The 24,273-nt window shown below is 52.5% G+C and overlaps 1 protein-coding gene across 1 annotated transcript in view; it reads right to left on the minus strand.

The window, feature by feature from the left end:
* Positions 1 to 21,186, minus strand: part of Gpr139 (G protein-coupled receptor 139) — a 34,887-nt gene extending 13,701 nt beyond the window's left edge. The window contains exon 1 of the mRNA XM_026402505.2: positions 21,081 to 21,186. Coding sequence (XP_026258290.1) covers positions 21,081 to 21,186 — 106 coding nt within the window. The remainder of the gene's footprint in view (positions 1 to 21,080) is intronic.
* Positions 21,187 to 24,273: the final 3,087 nt, after the last annotated feature.

The following is a 24,273-nucleotide window of genomic DNA, read 5'->3' on the forward strand; positions in this document are numbered from 1 at the left end:
TCTTGGAGGAAGGGGCGGGCTGCCGCGTGGCCAGGAGCAGGGGCCAATCAAGTGACTGGAGGGGGCAGAGGGCAGCAGCCAGGAGGCAAGAGAGGGTGGGAGTCTGGCCTAGGACGGAAGTCACAGAGGGGGACCCGGGTCCTGGGTGGCAGACGTGGCTTTTGCCGTATTCACACGCCAGCTGTCTCGGGTCCAGTCGAGGATGGAGTTTCTTTTGCCGCCCAGAAGGGAAGGCCACGCCGACTCACACTGTCCCGCGGGGCTGCCCTCACCAGGACGTCTCGGCCAGACCTGTCTCACGGATGTCATCTGCTCCTGCCAGGAAGGACAGTCTGGAGGGGCCTGGCTGGGCAAGAGGCCGGGCAGCAGCAGCACCCGAGGGCAGGGCTTTCAGGAGCTGGGTGGTCCAGGGGCGGTGGGGAGTCAGAGGGCCTTCAGAGGGAAGGGGCTTATTATTTGGACCAAACCAGAGACATCCCGAAGGGAGACGGGGTGGGGGTGGGAATGCAGAGCAGAGGCCCCTGCCATCCCCCAGGAGCCTGGCAAACACGGCTGGGGGTGGCGGCTTCCGCATCTGTGGCATTTGACAAGAGGGCGAGCGGGAATGCGAGAGGTGGCATCGTCCCACGGCGTGTGTGCCTCCCTCCCGTCTTGGGTTAGCCGGGGGAAGGATCCAGGGATCTGGATGTTCCAGAACAGGAGAAAATTCCCTGGTGCGCAAGGCCCCTGGGCGCCCTCCAAGGCCACCCTCCCGCGAACGTTCTGTTCGTCCCTGGAACCTGCGTTCTGAGACCCGGTGGCAGTGACGGCATCCGTGCTGGGAGACGGGGTTGGACGGGGAACAGGCCCTACCCAGAGGACAATGTCTAATCACCCAGGGCCTCAGGAAGCAATTTTCTGAGGTTGGAGAAATTGTTATTTTGCGCCTCCAGCCTGAGCATTGAGCTGAATGACATGTGGGTCAAGGAGGCCTAATTATATGGAAATGGTTTATGTTTGGGAAATTCGAAAGCCTCCCCTCCCCCCCCTGCACCCTGGGAAGAGGCAGAGGGAAAGCAGCTTTGGATCTTCCCAGGTGGAGCTGAGCAGGTGGATTGCTTCCTCTGGACTTTGGAGGCATTGGCCTCTTTTCTGGCCTCAGGACACACACCTGAGTGACACAGAGAAAAGAACACAGTGCTTGTCTGGCTCCGTGGGAGTGAGTGTGGGTTCTGGATTCAGGTCTGAACCATAGTTGGGTGTGCTGCATTTTGGTCCCAAAGATTCACACTTCGGAAGCTTGATCCCCAATACAAACATATTGAAAGGTGGTGGGACCTTTAAGAGGCGGGGCCTAGTGGGCAGGGCCTAGTAAGTGGTAATTAAGTCATAGCTGCTCTTGTGAAGAGACTCTTGTTCTTCTGATTTCCTGTCTTACAGAATGAACTCTCTTCCTCCCAGTGCAGCTATTCTCCTTCTTCCTCTTTGCTGTGTTGTGAGATAGCCAGGGGGCCCTTGCGATGCTGGCACCATGTTGTTTGAACTACCCAGAATCTTGAGCTCAATGAACCTCTTTTCTTTACCTATTATCCAGCCTCAGTTATTTTGTTATAGCAACACAAAATGGAGTAAGATGTGACCTTGGACAAATTACTGAAATTTCTGTGCCTTTGTTTCCACAAAGGGAACAAATGGGACAGAGAACAGAACCTGCTTCGTGGGATCGGGTGAGGACTGAAATACCTTCATGAATCGCAAGCGCTTAGAGGAGTTTGGGGTGTGTAGTGGGCACCACTAGAATTTTGGCCTGTCTCAGGTCTCCTGCCTATTCCCTTCACCCCTGCCACCCACCCTACATAGACGGGAAGAAACCCCCGTAATTGAAGCCCCCAAGCCTCCAGCTGTCAGCCTTTGCCTGTCCAGTTCCCCTTCCTGCGTGCTTCCCTGTTCATCCTGTCTGGAGGACTCTTGTCTGTCCTTCATGAACCAGCGGTGACACACTGACGTCCTCACCGTCTGCTCTCACCCTGCCTGTGGACAAAACAAACTGACTTCCCTTTTTCCCTTTGAGCAGAAATACCATTTCCAAGACAAGGCAGGAAAAGTCCCAGGAAAAACCAACACCCCCTGCTCCAAAAGTTAAAGACATGATAAACCGAGCCCCCGAAGCTGGGGTCAGCAGCGATAAGCGGTTCCGTACCTTTTTCTGCCATCAGGGAAGTGGCCTTGATCATAGTAAGGCTTCCCGTGAGCTGTCTGTCAGTGCTGGCTGGGAGTGGCCATCAACATCTGATACTTGATGACCACCACTGTCCTCCTTACTTCAGAGCTGAGTCTCATGAGACCCTTTCTGTACAGGAGGGATTTTTTTTTTGTTGTTGGTGCTGGGGACTGAACCCAGGGTCTGGTGCATGCCAGGCAGTTGCTCCACCCCCAGGCCTAGAGGGGGGGATGAGTGGTGGGGACTTGCCCAAGGTCACATAGCTAGTAAGTTGCAGACCCAGGATTCGAACCCAGGTCCATCCAGCTGCCATGGATCAGTTGCTATTTTTTTTCTTTCCTTAAAGACGGGAGAAGCCCTTGGGACCAGCAGTTCCACCGATGCCTAAATTGGCTGTGGGACAAGAGTTATGTCCACAGGTCTGAGGGGTGGCCCCAGTTCCCTACTCCAGGTATCTGGAGCCCCCCCCCACCCCAGGAAACAAATGCTCTTCCCTCTTGCCTTGAGTTTCCTGGGATGGGCAGGCGGCTCTTGGTAGAGCCAGGACAGGATGGGCTCCTTTCTAGGATCCCAGGGGCAGCCACAAGTGCACGGTCAGGCAAGCGTGAGAGCTCGCTGCGTTGGCAGAATTGGGAAAGAGCGGGCTTGGCTGGCGCTGGGCCGCAGGGAAATGAAGGATGAGACTCAGGATCCAGCGCGATAACCTCGGTGAAATTGCTTTGCAAACTCCCAAGGTTGTTGTGGGGACCAGACGAGATAACGCACGTGAGGCGGCTTTGCTGACCAGAAGAGCATTGGGCAGATGTTAATTATCACGACACGTTTCCGAGGTAGCCTGATGGGTATCGGAAACGAGTGAGCAGCAAATTAAAATCTCTGCTAATTTCTCTCGGATCCACATTCTCAAGAGCATTCATACATGAAGAATCCTAATTCCGTTGCTCTCATCTCTCTTTTTTGTCTAGATAAGTATAATAGCTTTCAGGAGCTAATACAGATTCTGCTGGTTTCCTGGTCGCTATCGATTATGCAATCAGGTTTTGAGATTTGGAGTCATGTTTTGCTGCTGCCTGTAAAGACCACGTCCCGCTGATTCTTTACCAGAACACTTCCCGGATGCACCCTGCCTTGTCTCTTTCCTTGGTTGTCCTGACACTGGTGACCTTGAGAGGTCAAGTCTGGGTCCGGCTGCTTTAGGGCCACATTCTTAGCCCCTAGCATTGGATCCTGCACACATGGAACTCGGTGGGTGATTTTTTTAACATCCAGGACTCAATGTCATCATAACACGTCCCAGTTGCTGTGCTTTGACTGATTTGCTCCCAAAGTCATTCTGTGTTTGCTTAAAAACTCAATCCACGTCCCCCATTCAACTAAAAGACTGTTGGTAAAAACCCATTTTTAACTACCAACAATTACTAATGCTACAAACAAAGAATCCAAACCCCAAACCCGCAGGTTAGCCAGTGTCATAAGTCAGGAAACTCAAATAAGAGGTGTTACTATCGCAGAAGCTGCAGTTGCTATTGTGATCATTATTTTTGCAGATGATACAAATGCATGCTTAAAAACTCAAGAGAATGAGCTGGGAAAAGTCGTTTGAGACAGCAGGAGCTCTCAAGAGGAGCACAGCCCAGTGCCTCAGCCCCGTGTATGGCTGATTAGAAAATGGAACAGGAAGACGATTCCACGCACCACCTTCTGTCTGCTCCCCCTCAGGGCAGGCTGTCCTTGGAGCAAAGTGGGGGACAGTGGCCTTCTTCCCGACTCCAGGCTGTGCTTTGTGTCCTGGTCCCTCAGGCAGCTCTGCTGTGCTCAGGGTCTTACAAAGTCGCCCACAAATCTACTGTCAGTGTCTGGCTCATATTAGTACAAAATTTAAAAAAAAAAGTCTCCGACCTCCATATGTCTGATGTGGGAATTAGATGCCATCCTCATGACCAACCTCAGTCCCCTACAGAGAAAACTACCTGGTCTGCAAAGAAGAAGATAACCCCCAGTCTCCATATCCAACCGCCACCCAAACGTGAAGGCTTCGCCCCTGCATTTCCATTCCAGAAGAACAGGATGACAGAAGACCTAAGGACCTACCCCTTGGGGTGGCCTTGGAACCCAAGAGCTGTCCTGCCTGAACCCCAATTAAAATCTCCATCTCTCCCAGAGGCTGAGGCAGGAGGATCGCAGGTTCAAAGCCAGACTCAGCAACTTAACAAGGCTGTAAGAAACCCAGTGAGACCTTGTCCTAAAACGAAGAATCCAAAGGGCTGAGGAGGTGGCTCAGTGATAGAGCAGCCCTGGGTTCCATCCCTGGTACCCCAAAAAGAAAAGTCTCCATCTCTCACTGCAGATGGGAACAACACAGTGTTCACGATGACGTGACCTTCAGCCACTTATCACCCCCCCCCACTGGGCTTCAGTTTCCTCCTCTGTGGAATGGGGTCATCGTAGCCCCTACTTCGTGGATGTAGAAGGATTAATTCAGTTAATTTGTGTAAAGTGCTTAAAGCAGGGCCCAGTATGGCACTCGATGATGTTAGTGGTAATCATGGCAAATGCCTCTCAGTTTCCACTATCAAGTCTTCAGTGATCTTGCCACCCAAGGTCAGCCATGGATACGGCCCCCGCCCCCCGGGGGGGATGTGGCCAGGGACAGGCTTGAAGGAAGTGTTTGACCACTGGTTTGGGGCAATGAGATCATCCTGAGACTTTTCTCCAGAACGAATTGTTGCACTATATGCTAATAAGCCAACCAACATATGGTGGATTTTATAAAAGCAAAAGGCTGGCCAAATATTGACCACTTCACAAAGCACAGGTTCATCATCATTTTTCGCTTTGTTTCAACCACATGGAAGCAAAGGTCAAGTTCATTTATCTTCTCTCCAGCCCTCGGCAATGGTCCTTGGGCCTGTGAGCAGGACACACCGGGGAGAGTGGTCTCAGAAAGGAGGAGGGGTCTGTCCTGGTAGCAATACCCTGACCCCAGCACTGTCCCCAACCCAGGACTGCGGGTCATGCCCTTGGTCTTTGACCCATGGTACATGATCTTCCTCTGGCTCATCACACAGACTCTCCGCAGTGATGCAGCTCCTTCTTCGTCTCTCCAGCCAGACTGTGCCCTGCTCGAGGGCAGGGACCCAAGTTTACTTGTCTTTATGGACCTGTAGCTGGTACCCAATTTACAGAGGAGCAGACAGTGGAAAGTCCTAGCAAGATCCCGAGAGGTGGTGTGCTCTGGAGATCATTACCGCCTTTGGATGTTCTGCGGCTGTCACAGAAGGATGAGCCTGGGGTTTGAAGTCCAGGAACGTAGCTTTGGCTTTTAGCCTTGTCTTTTACTTGTAGCTTGAGAGAGAGCTGTTTAACTCCTCTGAGCCTTCTATCTTATAATGGATGAACTCTTTGTAAGTTTTAATTCACTTAGCATATTGGGCAGCACCGTGTCAACATTAATGCTATTATTGATGTTTTTTTCTTAAGCATTAGGAGTAAAGTCTGGCACATAGTAGTTGGTCAATAAACACTCACTGCATGAAAGGGGATTGAGATTCTGTGCACTTGACGAGCTCCTTTATGGCTGATAAAGGGAACCTTGGAATGACCTGGAAGAGGACAGATCTTTTTTTTTTTTTTTCCTTTTAGGAGGACTGTTTCATCACAAAAATGCTAGTTTTAAGAAAAAAAGAGACAACTCAATTTCCATTTTTCTTAGGTTAGGTGTGGGGCAGAGAGGGAATTCACCTGCCTGTCCTTGCTTAAAAATAATTTCAAGTAATTAAACCATCTGCTTGGGGAGAGGGCAGAGGGGACACTGGGAGAGTCCTCAATCAAGAAGGAAGACATGGCTCCCTAGGACGCCTGCAAAGACCAGCCGGGGAGGATGCACCAAGGCAGAGGTCGGTAGACACAGCATCTGTCTTGTCCCGTGCCCTGAATACCAATGTGCGCCGCAGGCTCAGCGGAGAGCACAGAGCACCAGCTGGGCCCTGAGGCTGGTCCCACCTTGGCTCTGCTGCAGGCCAGAGGAATCGCCTCGGGCAAGCCACTCTGCTCCTCAGCCTCAGTTCCTGCTCTGCCAAAAGGGCAGAGTGACCAACCACACAGGCACTAGTGTGAGGATCAGTGGGGCATCGGGGAGTAGTGTGTTCGCTGTGTGGCCTGGTTCAGAGTCAGCACTCAGTGAATGGTAGTGGTGATGTTGATGTTGATGGGTATGATGGACATGTCTTCAGTCTCCTCAAAGCTAGTATGGAGACTGCATTTATAAGATTAAGAAGGCAGTCATCCATCCATCCACCATCCACCAATCCATCCATCCACCAATCCATCCATCCATCTACCAACCCACCGTCCCATTCACCTATCCATCCATCCACCAATCCATCCATCCGTCCTTCCATCCACCAATCCACCCATCCATTCACCAACCCATCCATCCATTCACCAGTCCATCCATCCATCCACCCATCCATCCATCTACCAAGCCCTTCATCCATTTATCAATCCATCCATCCATCCACCCATCCATTAACCAGCCCATCCATCCATTCACCAGTCCATCCATCCATCCACCCATCCATCCATCTACCAAGCCCTTCATCCATTTACCAATCCATCCATCCATCCACCCATCCATTCACCAGCCCATCCATCCATTCACCAGTCCATCCATCCATCCATCATCCATCCATCCATCCATCCATCTATCCACCAAGCCCTTCATCCATTTACCAATCCATCCATCCATCCATCCACCCACCCATCCATCCATCCATCCATCCATCCATCCATCCATCCATGCCCCCACCCACCCATCCACCAATCAGTCCATTCATCCACCCACCCATCTGTTAAATACATATTAAATCCCTTACGAGGTGCCAAGGCCCCCAGAGGATGTTGGAGTCCAAGAGATAACTTAGACTCCATGCCTACTGTCTAGGGATCATAGTCTCCATTCAGCATCTGTTGATGTTCCTTGGCAGAGATGAGCCTTCTTTAGGGTCCCTACAGGATGTTAAGTACCTCGCCCTCTTACCAACCTCGTCCTGTTATCTAGAACACGCCACAGTTTATCACGGTTATCACTGCCTTTCTGTTTAATGGAGTGTCGGATTCGAAGGGCAGGGACCATTTCATTCATGCACATGTTTGTGTTTCTCTTTTGTCACCCCCTGTCCTCCTTGGTACTAGTAGGGCCTTGTGCTGTTTCTTGATAATCAACCCTAGGACAGCAGCACCCTTACACTGTGGGTGGAGTGGAAATTGACACAGCCACTGCGGACATCAGCGTGGAGGTCCCTCCAAAGACCAGGCCTGGAGCCACCGTCTGACCCGGCAGTACCCCTCCTCTGTATTTATCCTCAGGATTAAAGCCATCATTCCACAGTGACACGTGCAGACCCACATGTACAGCAGCACAAGTCACAGTAGCCACACTGTGGAGCCAGCCTGGGTGTCCATCAATGGATGATGGTCTACACACAGTGGAGTTGTATTCAGCCAGAAAGAAGAACTGAGTCATGTCATTTGCAGGAAAACGGAGGGAACTGGAGACCATTACGTTCAGTGAAAAAGGCCAAACTCAGAGGGTCAAAGGTCAGACGTTTTCTGAGACGGGTGGAAGCCAGAGAGGAACAAGGAGAAGAAAGATGGACGGGGCGGGTCTCACGAAATCCAGGGGACATCAGTAGAGGAAAGGGACGGGGGTGGGGGAAGGAGAGGAGATGAGGGGGAGTCGGGAAGTCCTGGGGAAGTGCTGGGGGACGCTGTCTGTACACGGTGGCAACAGGAACACGCAGCAGCACCATCATGTACGACGACAAAGCGCCCAGAAAAAATATCGCAGCCAAAGGAGGCCCGAGGGACCTGAGAGGAAGTCCTGGTCAGTGTTCAGCAAGCTCTTGTACTTGTTAAGCACCTACTGTGCGCCAGGCTCTTTATGTCTGTGGTCCTGTGCACTCCCCTCATCAAGGTGGGCACCATCCTCATTTACAGATGTGGGTGGAGCCGTCCAGAGGCCTTGGCTGTGCACAGCTGGGAGGCTCCAGCCCAGGGCTTGGAGTCCTCTCCCACAGAAAGGCATTTAGGAGATTTTGAGAGGAGCCATAGGTGTGTGTATGTGCGTGTGTGTGTGTGTGTGTGTGTGTGTGTGCGTGTGTGGTATTTGTAGATGAACCGGAGGTGGACATCAAAACAGCAATGTCAAATTGGTGCAGGGGTAAGGCAAAGGACACCGAATAAGAACAGGCCACCTGTAAGAAAAATCTTCGCACAGGGGAGGCATTAAGGAGAGGTGGGGACTGTGACTGTGGTGCACTGGAAAGACAGACCCGTCTGCAGGAGGCTACGGTGACATGGCTCCAGGCTCCTGGTGACCGTGGGGGAGGCCCGGTTTTCCAGATGCTGCCGTCGGAGTCATGAGAGTGTGGACTTGCTTGAGCTTCCTCTGGGTGTCGGTCACGGGCAGGTGCTGCTGTGGAAGGTGGCCTCACAGAGGCTTCTCCCACGTTCCAAAGGGTCTTTCCAGGTGGCAGAGGGCTGGCTGGGACCCTGGTCCAGGCCTCTTCAGGAAGGGCAGTGAGGGTGCTTGAGAAGGACACTAGCTGACCCGCATGGCGCTGACCCGCATGGTGTCAACGGGGGGGAGCCCTCGCCTCTGGCAGAAGGTCCCCGAAGTCACCAGCCGTTCCTTCCTGTCCCCTGAGCTAACTCTGCGGCTTTTCAAGATGTCCTTGGAGTCTCTGCTCCGTCTTGGGGGTGTCACTCTTCTGGTTGGACTCTGTGTCGTTGGAACTGAACGCAGTCACAGTGACACTGTCCCTCTGCCATGCTGGCCAGAACTCAATCCCGGTCATTTGTCAAGTGACAGTGCTGAAGGTGACCTTTCCATCTTGCTCGTCTCTGTCGATGGCAGACCCGCAGAGCCGCGTCCTTCCTCTCTGTTTGGGATCCTCACCCCCCCCCGCCCCCCCGCTGGGCCAGGGACAGGTTCGTCCCCTGCCACCGCCAAAATGTCGCCTCTCTGTTGTGCCACGAGGACCTCTGCACAGTCCCCAGAACCAGGCAGGACGTCAGGAGCTTGCTGGCGGAGGTGGTCTCTGTTGTCCTTGGAGACTGGAGGTCGTCGGACGGGGCAGGAGTGGGATGTGAGAGGCTGGTAGTGGATGTGACCCCTGACCCTCCTCTTGCTGGGTGCCAGGTGCGGTGCCGGGCACCCTGCCAGGGCTCCCCTCCCTCCTCCCAGTGCCCGCGAGGCCCCGCCTCCTGCCACAGACTCCTCCCTCTTTGTGCTGCTCCCCTCCCACCATGGTCCACTGACTCTTCCATAGCAGCTGGTGACCTTTGAAAGACACATTAACTCATGTCACCTGCTTAAAGGCGCCTATGACTTCCAGCATCTCTTAAGAGTAAAATCCAAAGTCCTCGCGATGGACCAAAAGGCCAACATAACGCGGCTGATGCCGACCCCTTCCCCTTACCCCTCGCTCCCCTCTTTTGCTCAGTGCACTGAAGCCACACCTGTCCTGGGGCCAGCTCCTCCCCACCTCTGGGCTTTTGCCCTCGCTGTTCTGTTCCCTCTGTCAGGCACACCCTTCCCTCTGCAGGCCTCCAGATGGCTTCCTCTGGTTATTCAGATTCTGCTCCAACATGGCGTCTTTGGAGAGCCCTTGGCAATCACTGACCACTCTATGTGATGTAGCGCCCTGTAACCTTTCCTGGTGACATGATCTCCAAACACTTCTCAGTCCCTAAGGTGGTTTTGTTGATGCTTCCCGTTTGCTTGCCATGTGTCTCCTGGGTAGGTGGGCTCGGACCTGTGCGGGGACCTCTTGGTGGCCTTTGTTTGCTCCTGGTGCCTGGCGTGGGAAAGGGCTCCATTCCCCTGTAGCACAGCCCGTCCCCAGGTGAGCAGACTGGGCTCAGAGGAGGGGACCCGACCTGCCCGCGACCTCACACACGGCCACGTTGCAGCCCTGGGACTTGAGCGTGATTCCTGAACCTGCTGGAGAGCAGCGCTGTTCTGGAGGGTCCTGGGCGGGAGGGCAGGGGCCCTGTGGGGCCCTGTGCCCTGAGGGTCAGCCCTGCCGGCCCTGGGGTTCCTTTAAGGGATGCCTACCCTGCCCGGCTACGGCACTGTCCCCTCGGAACTCGCATCAGTGCCCACCCGAGGGGGAAGCTGAGAAGATGCTTTTAGTTGGTGGCTGTGTGGAGGTGACTTGTGCTGGGGACAGGGAATGCGGGAAGCAAAGGCCACGGCTAGAGCAGAACCACTGGTCATTCTGCGCCTTCGGCTGTGATATAGGTGGCTGGTATGTGAGCGTGAGTCTGTGTGAGTGTGCGTGTGTGAGTGTGCAGAGTGTCTGCACGTGTCTGTGCGGGCTCCACGCCTGTCTCCGTACCTGTGTCTCTGTGAGTTTGCGTGCAAGTGGTGGGTGCCAGCGTGGGCATCTGTGTGGGCGAGGGCTCGGTGTCTGGCGAGACCCCTGGGTGGACACGACGTGATTGACAGCTGGCTTTGCACTTAGCTGAGGTGATAAGGAACGTCTGCGGCAGGAGAGCGGTTCATTCCCCAGCTCCAACGGCTGCCCCCTATTTCTGGCAAACAGGGGAAGCAGTTCCTGGGGTGGGGACATCAGTTCACACACCGGAAATGAGCCGTCCCCACCTGGAGTAGTGTCCCTGGCTCCTCCTGCTTCTCTCTTTGCAGCTCCTGCGGTGCCCCCCCCCCACTCCCGATGTTCTGGTCTTTCTTCTGTCCCCAACGATGTGCATCGGTCCCCTCCTGCCACAGGGGTCATGGCTCACCGGCTCCCTCTGCCTTGCCTTCTGTTCTTCCCTTTTCTGTCCCCAGATTTTAGTCGTCCCTTCCCACAGGGCGCTTTCCGTGGCCTCTGGTCTGGGTCAAGTTCCTCAGGCGTGGACCTCACAGCTCCCTGGGTCTCTGCTTCATGAACTTTCCACAGCTGAACGTTCCCATCCTGTGGGTCTGCACGTGTCACTGTGGAATGACGGTTTCTGATATTTATTCTGATATTTGGGGGCCGGGGATGGGTGTGTGGATCCTGCGCAGCAGGGAACAGGCCTTTCTTGGAGGTGTGGCCAGGGCTAGCACAGCACTTGGTACCTGGAGGGCACAGGGTGGCTAGAGGAGGGACTGCAGCCTGTGACATACTCTGACATCTCTGTCACCCCTCCTGGTCCCAGGGCAAATGAAAACACACACACAGCATGGAAAGTCCTTAGCTTCCCCTCCAGACATTTCAGCTGGTCATGACCTTCCCTCAAGAGAAGCCCAGGCCATTCTGCTTCCGGGTCATAGGAGAGAAAAGGTCCAAGGTCATCCACATAGAGAAGTTCCTTCCTGTGAACATGGAGCTGGTGGAGGGGGTCACTCCTGCCGTTGCAGTGGCCAAGGCACGCTGGACTTGGAATCTGGAAGACCTGGGTCAAGGTCCAGCTCTGCTCCCGAGCAGCTGTGGATCCTTGGGGAACTTGCTGGGCCTTTTGGCCTCCATTTTTCCATTCAGGACGTTGTATTTGATGAGTGTTCTCTGGACTTCAGTGATTGGTCCACTGCAAGGGAATGGGTGGTCGTGCCCTTCTAGATGCACAGGTTGAAGTCCTTGCTGGCACCCAGATCTGGGACTTCCAGTCCTCCAGAACTGTGAGAAGTAAATATCTGTGGTTCACAAACCACCCCGCCTAAGGTACTTTGTTATAACAGCCCAAACTGACTAAGACACTCACCAATTTTGTGATTTTTTTACTTATACAAAAATTAGTCTCACCTGTACTATTATTTACTTTTGCATTTTCTTTGAAAGTGACTTGACTCTTAGATTTATACTCTGTATGATAGTGTTGTCCAACATAAATGTAATATGAGCCAAATATGCAATTAAAAATTTTAGTAGCTACATTAAAAAAATTAAAGAGAAAACAGATATTAAACAGTATTTTTTACATTTTTTTTACTTATACATGGGCACAATATCTTTATTTGATTTATTTATTTTTATGTGGTGCTGAGGATCGAACCCAGGGTCTCACACGTGCGAGGTGGGCACTCTACCACTGAGCCACAACCCCAGCCCTAACACTATTTTTTAAATTTAACTACATACATGCAAAATGTCATCAGTATCAACTACGGAGATATTCAGCTTTTTTTTTTCTTTTTTCCCTGTGCTGAATCTTCAAAACCCAGTGTATAGTTCACACCTCCAACACATCTCTGCATGGGTGCTAAGTTTTCCTTCACCTCTGTTCGGGTGTCAGAAAGTATCCAGTTGAAAGAGCAGATTCACATACCCAAGTTCCAGTTAGGCATTTATTTTCTAATACCTAAATTGAAGATCTGATTTTAATTGGAAACGAATTGAAATGAGGTCAGATTCAGTCCTTCAGTGGCACTAGTCAAACGTCACTTACAGAACACCACCTAACGTAGCCAGCGGTGACTATATTACACAGCTCCGACAGACGAGACCCCTGATAACAAGCCAGCTTTCTTGTAAATAGAAAGTCGCCTTAAAAATAAATGCAGTGACAATACAGGCATGATATCAAATTCAAGTCAGACGCTGCTGCCAGCCCAGGGGCTGGGCCTGGGGCCTGCCCTGTGTGTGTTAAAGCAGCAGATTTAACCCAGGTTGAAAAGGGGTTAACGACACAGTGCACCTGAGCTGAGACTTTCCCTTCCATGGAATCAGAAGGATTAAGACTGGAAAGGGATCAACGCTGCAGACCTGTGTCACCCCAAGTCATCCCAGATGCCAACACAACAAGCCCCCTGAATCTCAGTGACCACTCTGTGCTCCCCAGTTCCCCACCCTTGACCCCCATCACTCTGCTGTCTCCTCCGAGGCCACCGGCATCGAGACTGTGGGAAACAAACTAAGTAAGAGTTGGGAGAACCAGACTCGGCCAGTCCTCGCTCGGCAATTCTGGAAAAGCTCTCAGATTCCCCATTTTGTGAAATGGGGCTGTTTGGACCTCTCAAAAGGCAAAACAAAACAAATTAAAAAGAAAAGCAACCCACCAGCCATGAAGTGCTGAGCACTGTGCCATGTGCCAGCCCTGAGTCACCTCCTCTCCTCCTTGCCCTGTACCCTAGGAGAAGGACATTGACGTGCCCACTCTGCAGACAGGAACACTGAGGCTCAGGGGGATAGAGCAACTTGCCAGAGCCGCTCTGACGACACCATGAGACTGGAGTCGGGATCTGGTTTGGGGACTGCTGAGCCCACACCCTCACCAACCCTGCTGGCAGGCTCTAAGGACGATTGTTCCAAAAGATGGTGGGTTTATGTTCCAAGGCCCTGTCAACATGCAATTGTGGTATTTCTTGGAGGTTTTTTTTTTTTTTCCCAATTTATGCCAAATCCCTGCTTTTCCGAGTTGGTATGCTCTTCCTGTTTGGCCACCTATTTCTCTGGGTCTCTATCTCTATTATTCGTCACCCCCCATGATAGATTCTTCTCTCCTGTGACTCCAGGCTGTTCCTTGTGGCTCTTGCCGTCTCCCCTATCTTGGGGCTTGTGAATTGGCAACCTGGTGGGCCACACCAAGCCTGCAGAGATGTTTGGTTTGGCTCACAAAGTGCTGGCTCACATTTCTGAATTAGTTGCCAAGATGGAAACATTGGGGATTTTATGTAAAAATCTGGATTTCTAGATTTTTAGAACAATCTGGCAACACTGAACCACACTGGCTGGAGAGCCGAGAGGCACGGACCTCCTAGCTCTGCCCAGCCCTGTCCTCCCTGTGGCCAACCCCATTTCCCCACCCAGCCGAGCGCCCGAGGTCAGCTGTCATCCTGAGTGAGCTGCTCTTCCCTCAAATAGTAAAGCTGGGCATCAGCACTGAATTCTGCTCTGTCATTTCCTAGTGTGTGATCCGGGGTTAGCATCTCAAAGTTCCCATCTGAAAAGTGGGCATCATCTAGACTTCAGAGAATTATCATAGAATTAAATGAGTTTCTGCATAGCAACTGCTTTGAAGAATCCCTACCTCATAGAAAGCACTACACAAGTGTCAGCAATGATTAAGAGGAAAGTGTAAGTGTGTTTGCTTTCTTTCTTTCTTTCTTTCTTTCTTTCTTTCTTTCTTTCTTTCTTTCTTTCTTTCTTTTTTTTTCTTTTTGCAGATAATCTCTCAGGGAAAATGAGAGATCCAGAGAACCACATGCTTTCAGAAAAAATCAGCAGGGAAGCACCATTCTTTGGACAAGGAAAGTATTTCTTAAATCTGGGCCACTTTGTTCATTTCCATTAGCACTCGGTTACTGCCCTTTGTAGATACTGGGATTGGAGACATGGACACTCCACCCACCGCAGCATCTCATGGTACCTGTGCACAAGCGGCATCTTGTATCAGCCTTTACCTGCGTGCTTCCGATGCACATGGGGATCCAATGGCAGGACGCCTTCTGCTCACGACCCTGGCGGCCGCACAGAGAGCCTTGCTTGGTACTTGTCCATGTTTGCCATTTCACTGAATCCCTGGCAGTTTTCCAGGAGGAAAAATTCCCTGGGCTTACCATGGCACGGCTGGCTCATTCTCTCCTGGTTTGCCAGGGCACAGAGTTTTCATTTCCACTTTGAATGGAACTGTGCAATTTATGGAAAAGACCTATGTACAAAGTGCAGGGTGGCTACCGGGCTTTTATGGAACTTGAACACATGGGCGTGTTAGACAATAAAACAATGCCGGCTACTATTTATTAAGCTCCTACAATGCGTGAGGAGCCCTTGCATTTATTAGTTCCAATCGCCACGGCAACAGTGCAAGGCACAGAAGGTTAATAACGCGACTGAACTCCTACTCGGTGAGAGCAAACATGTCAAGAATGGCGCTAGCACTTTTACAATTTCATTTCATCCTCAAAATAACCCTGTGAGATAGGTATGGTTATCATTCCATCCCAAAGCTGAGGAGGCTGCGGCTCGGAGAAGATGGGGAATCTGCCCAACGGAACAGATTAGCAAGTAGGGGAGCCAGGATCCACACCCAGGCAGTGGGACATCAGAAATGACTTTCTTCACTGCTGAATCTGATGGCCCTTTTTTGGTTGCAGATGAGAAAACTGAGGCCCAGAAGAGTGAAGGGTGCTACCTGAGGTCACACAGCAAACAAGGGTAAGAAAATGGTTCAAGTCCACGTCCAGTTCCCATTCGATGTATGTTATGTTCCATCTCATGAATCAGACCCGATGTGATCATTACAGAAACTATGCAAAGGCAAAAACTGTGAGGCCCAAGGCCAGCCAGGCAGTCCCCAGCACTGCTGTGCCATTGATTTATGCTTGGATACCATCTAAGGGCCATGTCTGCGGCCCAGGCAGAGCGTGGTTTTCCTGTGGCTCTGATGGGCCCATGGAGAATGACTTAGGAAGGTGAGTCATTGCCAGAGCAAGCCTGGAACCCAGGACTTCTGAGGAAGCATTCATTGTTTGACAGGAATCTTATGGTCAAATGCGTCCAAGGACAAGTCATGGGGACGAACATGGCTAATCATATAAGGATTGTTTAGCACCGGAGCAAATGTGCGCTTTGGAAAGGGGCGGCCAATAAATAAATTTCAATACAAATTTGCAATGGAATGCTATGCCTCTGCATCAAGAATGACAAAGCTTCTTAGGAACATTCTGGATGATTAAGTGAAACAATAGCGAATGCAGGCCAATGTGTATAGTGTGCTTATTTCGGGGAGAGTTAGGAAAAGAAAGGGAGAGTGGAAATCCTCCATTCCTATTTGCCTTTATATGCAGTAAGAATACCCTGAGAGATTGCCTAAGAAGCTAAATACTAATAAGAACAGTTACCCGTGCTGTGGTGGATTTGAGAATTGGCAAACAGGAGGGAGTGATGAAGGGAGATTTTTCAACGTGTGCCGTTTCTTACTTTTAGGTTTTTCAACCATATAAATATTATTACCTGTTTAATGGGGCAGGGGAAGCAGCTGTTCAGCTGCAGAAAATTGCTATCTTCTGGGAATGTAAGCCTAATGTAATTCTTCTGGTTTTGCACGGGAATTTAAAGATTTATTATTTTAAATTCCTAACTTTCAAATCCAAATTGTTCATTGCTAGTATATAGTAGTACAGTAGGTTTAACATATTAACCATGTGTCCTGCAAACATGCCGACGTCACTTATGAGTTTTTAGGAGCTTTTTTGTAAAGTCTTGGTGATTTCCTATGAAGGCCATTTATTACCTGTGAATAGAAATGACTTCATTTCTTCCTTTCTCTAGAGCTGTTATTTCTTTTTCTTGCCTTATTACTCTGGCTGGGACTTCCAATGCAGTGCTGAATAAGAGTGGTAAGAACAGCCATTCTTGGCTCATTCCAGATCTCAGGGAGAAGCATGCCATCTTTTATTAAATGTGCTGTAAGCTCTAGGTTCTTTGTAGATGCCTTTTATTGGGTTAAAGGACTTCTCTTTATGTTCCTAGTCTGGTGAGTTCTTATGAATGGATGTTGAATTTTGCCAGATGCTTTTTTTCTATATCCATTGAGATGAATCATTTGGATTTTTCTCCTTTAGTTTGTTAACTTGGTTAACTATACTGAGCAATTTTTAAATGTTGAACCAGCCTTGCGTTCCTTAGATACACTCAAGTTGGTTTTGATGTATTATCTTTCTTACATAATGCCGGATTCGATTTGTGACTTCTGAGGGTTATTGTGCATATGCTCATGAGGATTATTGGGTTGTAGGTGTCTTGCAATGTATGAGTCTGGTTTTGGTATATAGGGTAAAGCTGACATCTCAAACACCTTGGAAGATTTTTCTCACTTTTAAATAGAGTGCTTACTCTGTACTAGATGCTGTGTTCAGTACTTAGCTCATTTAATCTTCACAGAAACCTTGCACACTCTGAACTATTATTATCACCACTCCCACTTTACAGATGCGTAAACTGAGGCACGGGGCCATGAAAGTCACTTGCCTACAATCACACTGCTTGTAACAGGAAAGCCAGGACTCAAACCATCCCCCCCACCAGAGGTGCAGTTACTGAGTTTGCAACATTTTCTCTAATTAAAGACGTTTATGGGTTGAAGACAACACAGCTGCAGGGCTGGGTCCCGGGGATAGGCTGCGGCCTGCCACCTCCAGTTCATGACCACGGAGACTGCCACGTGTCAGGCTCTCTCACCACCTGCCAGCCTATCAGACTCATCGCCTCTCTGCATCTGAAGCTCCCCGGGAGGCAGGTGGTCTCGCCCTGGGTTGGCAGCCCCCTTCTGCAGGGGGGCACTCAGGGATGAGCTATCATGTCCTGTCTTTCTCCACATCTCTGGCACCTTTCAGAAAGGAAAATTAAAAAAAAAAAAATCTTTCAAATCTCAGTTCATGCCGTTCCTTCCTCATCAGGTGGGCCCGCCGCCCCTCCTCCTGCCGCCCCGTGTCTTCCTCCGGCCTCCAAGTTCAAGTTCACCTTCTTCCTCCTGCGCTGCCTTCCTTCTGCACTGTCCTGTCCCCGCTGGCCCCGTCAGACTCAGCTCTGCTGACTTACTTTCTGGATCTCGAGGAGTGGGAAATGTCTGGCTACTTAAAAAGGAGGAAGAGGAGAGAGAAAGGGATGGGGTTTTAGGAAAGGCCGCGGGGCCCAGGTCGTCCTCTGGCCTGCAGCAGGAGGGTCAGCACGGCTGACCTCTGCTGGTGACACTGGGGCGTGGTGCAGGGAGCAGAACAAGCCTGCTCCCGTGCTGGCTCGACCGTGTGACTGCGGACAGATGCTTCACTGCTCTGAATCTGTAAAATGGGTTCAGAGACATGTCACAGGGGTGTGTCATAATACGGGTGAGAAAGCTCCGGTGTGAAGGGGGCACTCAGTAAAGAGTGCTTCTCTTGGACGAGGTATGGTGCTCAGCCATTTTTGTCTTTCCCTTTGGGGATGGGGCCTTGCTCGGCGGCTCAGGCTGGCCTTGGACGCCTGAGCTCAAGGATGCAACTGCCTCAGCTTCCCCAGTATTCACATGACAGGCGTGCGCCATCTCCGTACAGATCACGTTGTTTAGTAATATGACTTGTGTGGGTGATTACAGACTACGCTTAGCCCCATTTGACGGATGGGCAAACGGCGGTACTAACAAGTTGAGATTTCGTCAGCAGCAGGGCTCTACCTATATTTCATGCTAGAATTTCTTGGCTTCCACACCAGACCCATGAGGTTAGACTGAGCGACGCATTTCCTTGATGTAGGGGATGGGACCTCAACGGCTCTTCTCAAGCTCTTCCTTAGAGACTGTAGGTGCTTTCCCTTAGCTACTGGCTCCCCATGTGGCGGACACCCAGCGGCATCCCCTCCGTTCCCCAGTGTGCACCCACATCTCCAACCACCGCTACAAGAACAGGGAAAACCTGGGGCGAGTTCACTGCCAGGAATGGTGATTCAGTGGTAATCTCAGTTTTCATCCACGTTCCCAAGGCCCGCGGTCCTCACCTCACAGGAGGGTTTGCTAATTGCTGGGGGTTGAGGGGACCACCATGGTGAGCTGGCAGGAAGACTGACACCACGCTGCCCGCTTTCCCCCGGGCCCCTCCTAGCGCCTCGCTGGCTCTCTGGTGGGGCCGAGCGCCTTCCTGTTCGCCACCCAACCAGCACGGTGACGCCCTCAGCCACAGCGGTGCGGAGACGCTGCTCAAATAACACCCCTTGTATGGATGTGGCAACTGAGTCCCAGAGACGCGCCAGGCGCACAGCCTCCCCCCGCAGAGGCTCACCCTGCACTCGTACTGGGAGGACATACTTATCCCCCTCGTGGGGCTTTAAAGGCATGCATGACTTAAAGGTTTCACCTTTGAACCAACTTTGTTGACAAAACTGCTTTCAGCTCATGGTTTTGGAAAAGGCTGTCCCCACCTCCACCCCCTGCCCCACCCCCCCGCCCCCTGTGCATTCTCTAGGATGCTCGGTTCTTCCCCATCCATCCTCAGCCTCTAGACTCAGACGCTCTGTTGGTGAGCTCCTTGAACTCAGAGACGGCCCCCGAGGACTCTCTGGGGACCCCGTGGCACATCCTTAGCCTGTGGATATGTAGGTGGTCAAAATTACGTTGAGTGTATGAGCGTGTTGATGTGCTCTAACTTCTAATCCCAATCCTTCCTTTTTTTAGGTCCCTAAGCCCTGGGTTAAACCCATGCCTAGCACAGTGAGTGGCATACAGTAGGTACCAATGCTGAGGGTCGCAGGCCTTGGTTGGCAGTGGAGGTCCCAGCTGCTTGACTTCCATTCTCAGGTCTTAGACTGAGCTTTCCCTCCTTCTCCCCATCCTCATGCCCCTGGCTTGGAACTCTTAGGGGACAGCTCAGCCCACACCTTTGTCAGGGTCCCTTAAAGCAGTTTCAGGGGACATGCCCAGGAGCATGAGTTGAGTTGGTAGCTCAGTGGGTGGAGAAGATGGAGGGGTGAGGTGTTGGAGGTCAGATCCACTCTGATGAGAGGGCGACTGGGAAGGAGGATCTATTGCTTCACCGGATCAGCGAGCATCACCCAGAACCAACCTTCTGAAAAAGTCATTTCCCAAAGACAGCTCTGGGCAAGGCACAACTGGGACCGAAATCAATCCCAGCGCAAGGTAATTGCGGGGTGGATGCTGCCGCCCCAGCAGGGTGCGTCAGAGGCGGGGCTCCTCTCCTAGGGCAGCCTGAGCGATTAGTGAGGAATCAACGCCTGGCCCCTGGCTATGGGGACAGAGGCTCCTGCGTTTGGTAAACTTGGCGCTTTCATCCCGTGCCTGACCAATTCGGGAGGGGGGATTGGCTGAAACCATCTCTTCAAGGGCTCTGGTTGCCAAGCGGGATGTTTGGGGAAGGAAACCTCAAAAGGGCTCTTGGAATCTGAGCTCCCAAGTTCCCAGGACCCCGGGATGCTGAGGTTCTCGCCCTGGAGATGGTGCTAAGATCCCAGGCTGCAGGTTGGATTGCTTTGCCTTCCTTTTGGCTCTTTGGAGTCATCTCTCCCTCTGCCTGCAAGGGATCTTCAGGAATCTTTCTGCAGCAGACAGTGGAAGAGCGAGCCACCCAAAGCTGGAGCCTCAGGGATCCTCCCCCACCCCCTGCTCTCACACCAGGTGCAAGGCTCAGGCACCCCCTCCTCTTCAGGAATTCAGCCCAAGTCTTTGCTACACTTCAGAGAGGACATTAAGATGTGGGAGCAGTCAGACATCTGCACCTGTGAGCTGCCCAGAGAGGACCAGGGTAGACCTGGAGGCAAATCCAGGGGTCCAGACATGTCCTCAAGGAGACTGTGACCCCCTTGAGGTTGACACCCTTGCCCTGAGCAAGCACAGTCCCAGAGCCACCCCCTCTGAGTCTGCTTAGCCATCAGGAGACACGGTACTGGCTCTGGGTGGGCAGCAAGGGCACATCCTAGGGCCCTCTGAGCAAGACTGAGCAGCCTAGGGTCTCCAGCTTTATCTCCGGTCAGGAGGGGATGGCGCAGAGGGGCAGAAGTGTCCCCAGCTGGGGTAGACAGCGTGGTGCAACCGGAGAAGTGAAGCCCCCCTCAAGCTTCCTGTCCAGGACCCGCAGGCAAGTCCCACACAGCCCTGAGCGGGAGCTCGCGGATTCGGACCCCTTTGGACCCGCACAGGAGTGCACGCCGGAATCCACAGGAACACTCACAGCCAACTCTCACTCACACTGCCACTGTGCACACTCGGAAACACGACACACACCACCAGGCCACAGCAACTTCCTTTCTCCCAGGCTGGAAATCTCCGCAGCTGCCTTTAAGGCTTAAACTTTTTCAGAGGGGCGCCAGGGAGCGCACGGGGAGGGCGACTGCGGGGCTGGGGGTCCTGGGCAGGGCTGCTTGGCCCCTGGGGGATCCTGGCTTCCCTCCCTCTCCCCCCTGCCCCTTACCTGGTAAACCAAGGCACAGCAGGAGGCTGTAGTAGACCACGGGCACGAAGCCCAAGCCGCAGGACAGCGAGCTGTTGGCTGCGAGGTGGGCGTGCGTGTGCTCCATGAGCGCGCCCCTCCTGCCCTCGCCGCTGCGCGCCCAGCCTGCCAGCCCGGCTCTGGACGCCGGCTCCGTGGTGGTGGCGGCGGAGGCAGCAGCTGGAGCAGCGGCGCCTGTCTCCCCGCAGGACTAGCTTCTACCCTTGGCCGCGATCCTCTGCTCGCTCCGCACCTGCCCGCCTGGAGTCCGCGCTCAGCCCTCCCGCAGGGTGCAGAGCGCGCGGCGCAGGGCGCGGGGACTCGGGAGGGGCTCGGAGCCGGTTAGTGCACCTCCCACCTCGGACCGCTCGGCTCCCGCCTCAGAGCCGGGGGGCTGGGACGCGCTCCCAGTAGCCAATCAGCATCTGCCTGGATGTGGGGTGTGTGTGTGTTGCAGGGAGGGGGATCGGGTGGGTGCATAAAAGGAGGGGTCCCAGCTGCCTCTCTCGGCTCCAGTTTCAGGGGAGAAGATGGAGTTGGAGCTGGCGAGCCCGGAGGAAGACCGGGCTGGAGAGCAGGGTACCTACCCCTTCTCCGTCCCCCGCGGGAGGGGCGTGGTGTGGGTGGGACCTGCTTCTCCCGCAGCGGCTCCTTACTCCTCCAGCGTGTCCTCAGTTTGCCTTTCTCGACTCTCCTCCCAGCCACCTCTCTTCTCCCTCTCCAGTGCCTCGAGTCCGTCTTCCTATAGAGGATTCTATATCCAGGGCGTGGGGGGAAGGGGAGGCCGTTGGAGACGCGAGGATGCCAAGGGTTGGCTCAAGCTTGCAGGCTCTGAAGGGAAGGGTCCGTGCGTCTCTGTGCGTGAGTGTTAATTCTGTGGGCGGCCAGAGGTGGGACTGTCCCCGAACTGGAGTGCTCTTGGAGGGGTTGCAGGCTGGCTAAGAGAAGCCCGCCAGACGCCACCCTTCAGCCTGGGATAAAGGAGCTCGCGGCCACTCCGGCAGAACGTCTCCCCACGCTCACACAAAGACACACAGTACCCAGTCAGGCGGGCGCCCTGACACCCTCTCGTGCACGCGGATGCCCTCTCACCCACACCTAGCTAGACACGCGAAAACACGCAGGCAGGCTCCTCACCAACATGCCCGAGAGCACCAAAGCACACAGGGCCACGTGGGGGCGTGGGGGTGGTCTCGGTGGGATCCAAGCCCCCGAGGAGCACCCCTCCTCCTAGGGGTAGGCAGATGGGGAGTTTCAAGAGTGGCACTGCTCAGCCACCACAGAACTGGGAAGCCAGAGACATCTGTCCAGCCCTCAAGACAGTGTGGGTGACACAGTTAAAGATTCGGCAGAAATACGGAGGGAAGCGTTTCCAGGAGCCGTTGTAGCAGCAGCGGCCAATGTCAATCATGGGGTGGGCTCTGGGAAGCCTGAGACGGTCCCCTGTCCCCCTAACATCAGTGCTTGGAGAGAAGGAACTGGCTGGGCTTTCCCCAGTCTCTGCCCTGCCTCCCGAGGTGGAGGGACCCCTGCCTGTGGAACGTGGGGCCCATCTTTCTTAATGTCCCCTCCAGTGGTTTTGGGGAAGGGGCAGGGCATAGCTCTGTAGCCCAGGCAGTGTAGGGAGAGAGGGAGCTGCCAGATCTGGCTGGGTCTGGGGAGGACAGGGCGGCACCTGGCCTCCCCAGGGGACAGGTTATTATAGCATCACAGGGGCATAATGAAGCCTCGTCTGATATTTCAAGCCTTATTAGATGTTACAATGTTATTTTGACCTCTCTTGCTGTTTAATTTATTTGTTTTATTTTTATTTTTGATTGACACACAGTAATTGTGCATATTTATGGGGGATAATGTGATGTTTCGATTCATGTATACAATGTGTAATCATCAAATCACAGTAATGAGCATATCCATCACCTCTGATACGTCAGACAGGTATCATTTTGATCTTTTCATTGGGGTGAGAACATTCACCATCCTCTCTCGTAGCTATTTTGAATGTGACTGGCCCCAAACAAACAAACAAAACTAAAAAGCAACCCCACTGTATTGATAATAAGGTAGTGCTAGCATCGTAGAGGATCAATAAATAATTGTTCAAAACCCCATAAATTGGATTTGTCTGCAGGTGGCTAGACTGAGATGGGGAATTGAGGATGGGGAAAGAGTGTATGGTTGGTCCCCCTCCCATCTTCAGAGATCTCCCAACATTGTGACTCGTGGATAAGGCCCCAGGGCTCTTGCACTGGGTGCTCCCCTTGCCTGGAATTGCCCCCAGAAACTGCAGACCTGCTTCCTCACCCTCCTCAGTCATTGCTCCCATGTCTGCTTCTCGTTGAGGGACAATCCTACCTAAAACTGAAATCTGTGTTCCTCTTCACTCTGAAAGATGACTCTTCCTTTGTCCCAGCTTCGGCATTGAGGACATTCAGGGTACAGGGACATGAATTTGTCTTTGCAGCCCAGAGTGTCAGCTTGGGATACCATTGAGGTTGGGGACCCAGCCTCAGTTTTAACATGTCACTATCATGTCTGGCTGCAATCGGACCCCCACCCTGTGCTGAAATCAGCAGGCAGCTGCAGAAGGCCAGGCACAAGGTGGAAAACTGTCACATATGGCCAAGCTGGTCCTGTGTACCACAAGGCAGGGTCTTGTCCTGCATTGTATTCCCAGATGCCTGCCAGGTGGATGAACAGAAGGAAACTTAAATAAATAAAATAGAAATAAATGCCAAATGTTAGCATAGGAGTTTTAAACAGAAATGCTTAAGCACCTGGGTAGATAATATAGATGAGTGGCGCAGAAATATGGCGCGATCTTCACTTCCAGAAAGAAATAAACCGTGTTAGCTTTTCATCCATGTGTCAAAATACCTGGGGTGGGGGACAACTTAGAGGGGGAGAGATTTATTTTGGCTCATGGTCTCAGTCTGTGGTTGGCTGAAAATCCATTGCCTTGGGGCTGTAGGGGGCAGTACCTCATGGTGGAAGGGAGCCGTGGAGCCAGGCTGCTCACTTTCCAAAAGCCCCACCTCTGAACAGCGGCACTGGGGACCAGGACATCAGTACACGAGCCTTTGGGGAACATTCCAGATCTAAACCATAGCATAGGCTGCCTCTCATTTGCCTTGGTCCTCTAGGTCTAGATTGCATTTCTCCACCCTGGGATAGA

The sequence above is a fragment of the Urocitellus parryii genome, chromosome 9, assembly GCF_045843805.1.
Source record: "Urocitellus parryii isolate mUroPar1 chromosome 9, mUroPar1.hap1, whole genome shotgun sequence".
NCBI classification, from domain to species: domain Eukaryota; kingdom Metazoa; phylum Chordata; class Mammalia; order Rodentia; family Sciuridae; genus Urocitellus; species Urocitellus parryii.